Genomic DNA, 7,493 nt, shown 5'->3' on the forward strand with positions numbered 1-7,493 from the left:
CTGCCAAATTCCTGATCTTAGCAGGAAAGCTTCATGTTTCGCACTATTATAGTCACATGAGCTGTAGCTTTTTTGTGGATGATCTTTACCAAGTTGAGGAAGTTCCCCTCTCTTCCTACTTAGATTTTTTATCATAAATGGGTGTCAGATTTGTCAGATATTTTTCCTGCGTGGATCAATATGATCACGTGTTTTACTTTAGCCTATTGATGTGATGGGTTCCGTTAACTCATTTTCATGTGTTGACACAATCTTGCACACCTGGGATAAATCCTACTTGGTTGTGGTGTGTGATTTTTCTCTATATGTTTCTGGATTTGGAGATTTTTTTTATTTATTATTGATTTTGGGGAGAGAAAGCATGAGTGGGAAAGGGGTGGGGGGCAACGTACAGAGGATCCAAAGAGGGCTCTGTGCTGACAGCAGAGGAACCATGAGTTCACGACCTGAGCCAAAGTTGGACACTCAACCGACTGAGCCACCCGCTGCCACTGGAGCTCATTTTTATTTGTTTGTTTGTTTGTTTGTTTGTTTGTTTAGAGAGGGAGAGGGAGAGAAAGAGGCGGCCCAGGTGAGCAAGGGGCAGAGAAAGAGGATCCCAGGAGGGGCAGAAGGAGAGAGAGAGAAGTGGGGCTCCTGCTCACCGGAAGCAGGCCTTGAGCTCACCCCGAAGTGAGGCTCAAGTGGAGCTTGTTTTTAAAATTCCGATTCTGGGGCACCTGGGTGGCTCAGTCAGTTAAGCATCCGACTCTTGGACTCTTGGTTTCGGCTCAGGTCATGATCTCGCGGTTTTGTCAGTTCGAGCCCCACATCAGGCTCCAAGCTGACAATGCGGAACCTGCTTGGGATCCTCTGTCTCTGCCCCTCCCCTACTTGCACTATCTCTGTCTCTCTCAAAATAAATAAATAAACTTAAAAAAATTTTTTTGTAATAAAAATGAATTAATAAAATAAAATGCAGATTCTCCAGGGGTGCTTGGGTGGCTCAGTCAGTTAAGCGTCCGACTTCGGCTCAGGTCATGATCCCACGGTTCGTGGGTTCGAGCCCCGCGTCGGGCTCTGTGCTGACAGCTCAGAACCTGGAGCCTGCTTCGGATTCTGTGTCTCCTTCTGTCTCTGCCCCTCCCCTGCTCTTACTCTGTCTTACTGTCCCTCAAAAATAAATAAATGTAAAAAAAAAAAAAAAAAAAAATTTAAAATGCAGATTCTCTGACTCCAGCCCTAGAGCTTAAGATCCTGCAGGGCTGGGCTGGGGCAAACTGCTTCCTACGGTTCCTGCAGCCCCTGACCCTTGGCCTGTCCCCCAGCCTTTGATGACCCCTACGCCCTGGTGGTGCTGGCCGAGGAGGAGCTAGTGGTGATTGACCTGAAGGCGGCTGGTTGGCCACCAGTCCAGCCTCCCTACCTGGCCTCCCTTCACTGCTCTGCCATCACCTGCTCCCACCACGTCTCCAACATCCCCCTGAAGCTGTGGGAGCGGATCGTCGCCGCTGGCAGACAGCAGCACACACACTTCTCCACCATGGTAAGTCTGGCTCCAGCCCTGGCCCCACCTCGGGCCAGGCTCTCCCATGGACTTCTTGGTCTCATTCTTTAGGAGTGGCCCATCGATGGTGGTACCAGTCTGGCCCCGGCCCCTCCCCAGAGGGACCTGCTGCTCACAGGGTAGGTGACTTTCATGGCGCTCTCCTCCTGCCAAGTAGAATACGCGGGGTGGGAACAGACCCCAGAGTGGGTGCGTGCCAGTCCCGGGCCTCCCGGGCACCCCTGGCCTGGCATCCCTCACAACTGGCAGGTGGCTCCGCCCGCAGGCACGAGGATGGCACAGTGCGCTTCTGGGACGCCTCCGGTGTCTGCTTACGGCTACTCTACAAACTCAGCACGGTACGGGTGTTCCTCACCGACACAGAGCCCGGCGAGAACCTCAATGCCCAGGGCGAGGATGAGTGGCCCCCGCTCCGCAAGGTGAGGCCGGGAGCCTGGAAACCAGGCAGGGCAAGGACAGGCTGGATCTCGTGCTTATGGCCACTCATGGACCTCCTCTCCCTTGTCAGGTGGGCTCCTTCGACCCCTACAGTGATGATCCGAGGCTGGGAATCCAGAAGATTTTCCTCTGCAAATACAGTGGCTACCTGGCTGTGGCGGGCACGGCAGGGCAGGTAGCAGGCTGGGCTGGGGCAGGGGGTGCAGCTAGGAGGAGTAATCAGGGGACTTTGGGCGGTGTCCAAGGATTGGGGGGCAGCAAGGACAGACACCAGCCTCCTGGGCACCCACTGAAGAGGTCGCCAGGACCATCACCGACTCTTGTGGCTCTTGTGCTTTTCCCAGTGGATAGAGGTTGCCTGGTCCCATTAGAGACAGGCCTCTGGGATGATTGTTTCTCCTCCAGAAACCAGGATTAAGGGCCAGGGATCGGGAAAGGCCTTCCAGCTCTCCTTGGGCCCTAGGCTTTCCCACTCTCAGGGTCCCTGTGGTCCCGCTATTCCTTGGTGCTGGGCGGGGGGTGGGGGTGGGGTGGCTCAGCCCACCTGCCCCCCCCCCACCCCAGGTGCTGGTGCTGGAGCTGAATGACGAGGAGGCGGAGCATGCCGTGGAGCAGGTGGAGGCCGACCTGCTGCAGGACCAGGAGGGCTACCGCTGGAAGGGCCACGAGCGCCTGTGTGCCCGCCCGGGGCCCGTGCGTTTTGAGCCCGGCTTCCAGCCCTTCGTGTTGGTGCAGTGCCAGCCCCCGGCCGTGGTCACCTCCTTGGCCTTGCACTCTGAGTGGCGGCTCGTGGCCTTTGGCACAAGCCACGGTTTTGGCCTCTTTGACCACCAGCAGCGGCGGCAGGTCTTTGTCAAGTGAGCAGCCCTCCCGGGGTGGCCAGGGCCTGAGTCTAGGGCTGGTGCTGGGCAAGGACCCTAGGGCCCTGGCAGCACTGATGTCCTGATGTTCCCCCCAGGTGCACGCTGCACCCCAGTGACCAGCTGGCTTTGGAGGGCCCCCTGTCCCGTGTGAAGTCCCTAAAGAAGTCCCTGCGCCAGTCCTTCCGCCGGATACGGCGTAGCCGGGTGTCAAGCCGGAAGCGGCGGCCAGCTGGTCCCCCTGGGGAGGTGAGGCCGAGACCGGCCACGAGCCCGGGGCGGCTGGCAGCAGGTCCAAACTAGCCCTCCCTCCCCCGTGGCTTTGGCTGCAAGCACCGAGCAGGCTCACGTCCTGCCCCGCTGCCCACTAGCTCTGTGGCCTCGGACACACACACGTTGCATCTCTGGGCCTCAGCTTCCCCAAATGTAGAGGGTTAAGTCTTCAGTTAGTGTCACCAGGTGGGCGGTGGCCATCTTCCCCCAGCAGGACTGGTGCTGGGCAATCGGATCCCCCCAGGAAGGGGAGGCCAGAGTCCCCCTCAGCCTGACCAAACCCACGGCAGGTGCCGGAGGGAGGCGCCAGGGCTGAGCGGACGGGTACGCAGAACATGGAGCTGGCCCCTGTGCAGCGTAAGATCGAGGCTCGCTCAGCAGAGGACTCCTTCACGGGATTCGTCCGGACCCTCTACTTTGCTGACACCTATCTGAGGGACAGTGAGTGGCCAGCCTGAGGTGTGGGGGGCCCAGGAGAGCACCCTTCGGCCCGAGGGCGTGTTGGAGGCTGCTGTCCGGCCTGGCTGGGAGCATGGGGAGACCCGATCCTCTGCCTGCCTCTTTCTCTGCCGTGCCTGGGTCTCCAAGGCAGGTTGCCCTGGCTTCGTACTCAGGCTCCACCACTCTAGAAGTGTGACCTTGGACATGTCACTTAACCTGGGGTCAGCTTCTCTCCTGTAAAGTGGAGGAATATCTTCCTCCAAGAGTGCCTGCTAGTACCCAGTGTGCCCTGCAGAAGCTCCCTGCCGCCCGCCCACCGGGGCAAGAGTGGGGTGGGGGTATCTGCTGCTGTATCTTCAGGGCTGAGCTGTCCCGGGTTCAAGACCACCTGTGCCTGGGTCCCTTAGCGGTCAGAGAGCCTTCCCAGCTCTTCCCGTCTATACCCCCAGGAAATAGGCAGGGCCCACAGCCATTCCGTTTTACAGAGGAGGAAACAGGCTTACAAGGTTTGCTAACTTGACCTTGGGGTCACACAGGTTGTGAGTGGCAATGCCGGGACATCAGCCCAGGTCACCTGGCTCCACCTGACCCCCGAAACTGTGGGTTAGATATAAACCTTTGCTTCCTGGCAGGCTCCCGCCACTGCCCCTCGCTGTGGGCTGGCACCAACGGTGGTACGGTCTATGCCTTTGCGCTGCGTGTGCCCCCCACCGAGCGGAGAATGGATGAGCCCGTGAGGGCCGAGCAGGGTGAGTGCTGGGCAGAGGGAGAGCAGAGGGTCCTTATCTGCCTGGGATGGGGTGGGGTGGGGTGGGGTCTGTAGTCTCACCCTCCCCCCGACCATCAACCACCACTTGCCTCTCTCCCTGCAGCCAAGGAGATCCAGCTGATGCACCGAGCGCCCGTGGTGGGCATCCTGGTGCTGGATGGACATAGCGTCCCCCTTCCTGAGCCCCTGGAGGTGGCCCATGACCTGTCAAAGAGCCCAGACATGCAGGGAAGCCACCAGCTGCTTGTGGTGTCAGAAGAACAGTTCAAGGTGTCGCTTGGATGGAGGCGGGGCTCCCTGGGGATCCCTGGGACATCCGGGGAGTGCAGATCCTGGGCACAAATGACAGTGGCCGGGATTCACTTAAAGTTGTATTTGCAGCTGGTGTGTGACAGACTACCGAGGCACCGAAAAGGAGAGGGGTGGAGATCCCGGGCCCCGGGGTCAGCACGGGGGCACCGAAGCGGGACCTGTGTCAATAGGGGGGACGGAGAACACAGACATGGAAATAAGTAGCCCTGGTGTCCCTTCCCAGTCAAAGCGTAGTGGCCGCATGTCCGAGCACTGAGCGGGCACAGAGACTGGGCGTTCGTTGCTGGGGAGCAGGGCCCTGTGACGGCACCAGGCACGGAAGCCATGGGTGTGAGCCGCGCCCTGTGCCCCCAGGTGTTCACGCTGCCCAAGGTGAGCGCCAAGCTGAAGCTGAAGCTGACCGCTCTGGAGGGCTCGCGGGTGCGGCGGGTCAGCGTGGCCCACTTCGGCAGCTGTCGAGCCGAGGACTACGGGGAGCACCACCTGACTGTCCTCACCAACCTGGGTGACGTCCAGGTGGTCTCGCTGCCCCTGCTCAAGCCCCAGGTTCGGTACAGCTGCATCCGCCGGGAGGATGTCAGCGGCATCGCCTCTTGCGTCTTCACCAAATACGGCCAAGGTGGGCACAGCGGGGGCGGGCAGGCGGGTGCGGGCAGCCGGGCCCCCGGGGGCGGGGCGGGGTGGGGACTCCCACTGCGCTGCCAGGGGCTGCTGGGAAGGGCAGCATGGGGTGTTGCGGCCGAGGCCAGGCTGGACTGACTGACTTCGGAGAACTTTTGAGGGAGGCCCCCGGCCCCTCGTTCCTCCTGGGAGGAGAGTCCCGTCAGCTGCTGCAGGGCCTGGGAGCCGTGGGCTGGCCTCACCTCCAGGCTTCTCCTTCCCCCCGCAGGATTCTACCTGATCTCACCCTCAGAGTTTGAGCGCTTCTCTCTCTCCACCAAGTGGCTGGTTGAGCCCCGGTGTCTGGTGGATTCAGCAGAAACCAAGAGCCACAGCTGCCCCCGCAACGGATCAGGCCCAGAGAAGGTCTCAGGCCCAGCCAGGTCGGTGAAAGGACAGGTGGCCTTTGCCCTGGCCCCTCTCCTCTGAGCTAAGCCCACCCTCCTGGCTCTGGCTCGCTGCCCCCCTTCATATGCCCCTCCCTCTCATGGAAGCTGCCATCCAGGGCAGAGCTTGGTTTATCACCCTGGCTCAAGGTGAGCCAGGTTAGTTGACCTCATTTTTCATGGGATCAGGGCTTTCTGAGCCGGAATGGGGAGCCCAGAGACTCCCAGTCCTCACCATCTCTCTCCCCACAGGAACTCAGGGAGCCAGAGTGATGGAGAGGGTAAGACAGGGTTCCCTGTGCCCAGGGGTGGGGATGGGGGTGGGGGGCAGAGACATTGTGATACTTAGGCCCAGACCCAGACCGAAGGGGAAGGAAGGGAACCCCAGGCCAGCAGGTGGTATTGGGGCTAAGAGTAGAGACGGCATCACTTCCAGTCCTGGGTTCTGGGCTCCGGCACTGCCGCTCTCGTAAGGAGGGAGCTGGGGCAGAGGAGGTCTCGGGGCTCGCCTGACCTGGCCCCTGCCTTTCAGAGAGGAGGCCTGGCCTGGTGATGGAGCACGCTCTGCTCAATGACGAGAGTGAGTTGGGCAGGAGTCGGTGGGCCGTCATGAGGGATGTCCCGAGGGAGGCTTGGAAAGCCAGGGTGGAACCGAGGGCCGTTACTCTGAGGGAGGCAGACCTGTCCGACACTCCACCAGTAAAAGGGGGAGAAACATTTGTGTCTGGCCCGGCTTCTGCCGGCCTCAGCAGGCCTCTTCCCCAACCCTGCAGGGGTCCTGAAGGAGATTCAGAGCACACTGGAGGGAGACCGAGGGTGAGTTCCTGCTCGGGCCTGCAGGGGTGGACCCTGAGGTGCCAGGAGTTCTCTGGGAATAAGGGTCCTCGTCTGGTCTCCCGGAGGTCCCCATGGATGGTAACTGCCCTGTCTTTGCCCGTGCAGGAGCTATGGCGACTGGCGATCTCAGCGAGTGGCCACGGGTTACAGCCTCAGCAATGGGGGAGGTAGGGGCTCTGGGCACCGCTGCAGGGCTGGGGGGCGGCTGGGAGGGTATGCCTCCTAGTTGGGGAGGGATAGGAGAGTGAGCCCACACACGCCCCTGGGTGGGGGACTGAGGCCCCCCGGCCTGCCCAGGAGGCCCCCGAATTGCCACTGCTCTGTGTCCTTCCACAGCGGAGTGAGCAGGTCGCGGGTCCAGGCTACGCGACGAACACACACTACTGAGGGCGCTTCCTGGGGCGCTGCCCCCCCGGCCCCGGGAGGCCCATGAACTGGGCTGTGCCAGGGACTGGAGCCGACCCCAGTGTGCACCCTGCTGCTGCTCTTGGCCTCGGAGAGGAGGGACCCCAGGGCCGTGGGGCTGCCCCACCTGGGCCTTGTCTGTCTTGGTTCTTTTGTCAATGTTGCACAGTTTTTTCTCCCTCCCCTTTTTGTAGTGGGCTGGGTTTTAAATTATAAATTTTAACTGCCTCTGGGTGAAAAAGTTTTTAATAAACACCTTATTACCTCTTCACTGGACTGGTCCAACGACTGACTTTTTTAATTGTGCAGAAATTTTCTACATAGACACAAATGATTGGTAGCGGTCCCTTGCCTTTGCCCCTGGGGTCCAGTTGCTGGACCAGGCTGGTACTCCGGAGAGTTAGTTTTTTAAGCTGTTGAGTCAGAGCAAACTGTGTCTGTTCGTATCTGAACACTATGTCTTCTGTCTTTGGAAACGAACGGCCAGAGTTAACCACCCTGAGGGTGCATGGCTGCATCCCAGGGTCGGGGGCAGAGGGAGTCCCCTTTGACCGGCCTTTGCTTGC

At 60.1% G+C, this 7,493-nt stretch overlaps 1 protein-coding gene across 4 annotated transcripts in view; it reads left to right on the plus strand.

Moving 5' to 3' along the window:
* The window catches only part of LLGL2 (LLGL scribble cell polarity complex component 2), a 34,984-nt gene extending 27,786 nt beyond the window's left edge, over positions 1 to 7,198 (plus strand). For 3 of the 4 annotated variants that reach the window (XM_060645390.3, XM_060645391.2, XM_060645392.3), the window contains exons 11-26: positions 1,308 to 1,525; positions 1,598 to 1,665; positions 1,812 to 1,965; positions 2,055 to 2,159; positions 2,549 to 2,841; positions 2,943 to 3,093; positions 3,408 to 3,558; positions 4,191 to 4,307; positions 4,431 to 4,597; positions 4,994 to 5,258; positions 5,529 to 5,682; positions 5,938 to 5,966; positions 6,218 to 6,265; positions 6,459 to 6,501; positions 6,628 to 6,689; positions 6,859 to 7,198. In XM_060645390.3, the coding sequence (XP_060501373.2) occupies positions 1,308 to 1,525; positions 1,598 to 1,665; positions 1,812 to 1,965; positions 2,055 to 2,159; positions 2,549 to 2,841; positions 2,943 to 3,093; positions 3,408 to 3,558; positions 4,191 to 4,307; positions 4,431 to 4,597; positions 4,994 to 5,258; positions 5,529 to 5,682; positions 5,938 to 5,966; positions 6,218 to 6,265; positions 6,459 to 6,501; positions 6,628 to 6,689; positions 6,859 to 6,866 (2,033 nt within the window). In that variant the 3' untranslated portion in view covers positions 6,867 to 7,198. The remainder of the gene's footprint in view (positions 1 to 1,307; positions 1,526 to 1,597; positions 1,666 to 1,811; positions 1,966 to 2,054; positions 2,160 to 2,548; positions 2,842 to 2,942; positions 3,094 to 3,407; positions 3,559 to 4,190; positions 4,308 to 4,430; positions 4,598 to 4,993; positions 5,259 to 5,528; positions 5,683 to 5,937; positions 5,967 to 6,217; positions 6,266 to 6,458; positions 6,502 to 6,627; positions 6,690 to 6,858) is intronic. The other variant, XM_060645393.3, reaches the window with a different exon arrangement.
* The last annotated feature ends 295 nt before the right edge of the window (positions 7,199 to 7,493 follow it).

This window comes from Panthera onca, chromosome E1, assembly GCF_046562875.1.
Source record: "Panthera onca isolate mPanOnc1 chromosome E1, mPanOnc1 haplotype 2, whole genome shotgun sequence".
Classification (NCBI taxonomy): domain Eukaryota; kingdom Metazoa; phylum Chordata; class Mammalia; order Carnivora; family Felidae; genus Panthera; species Panthera onca.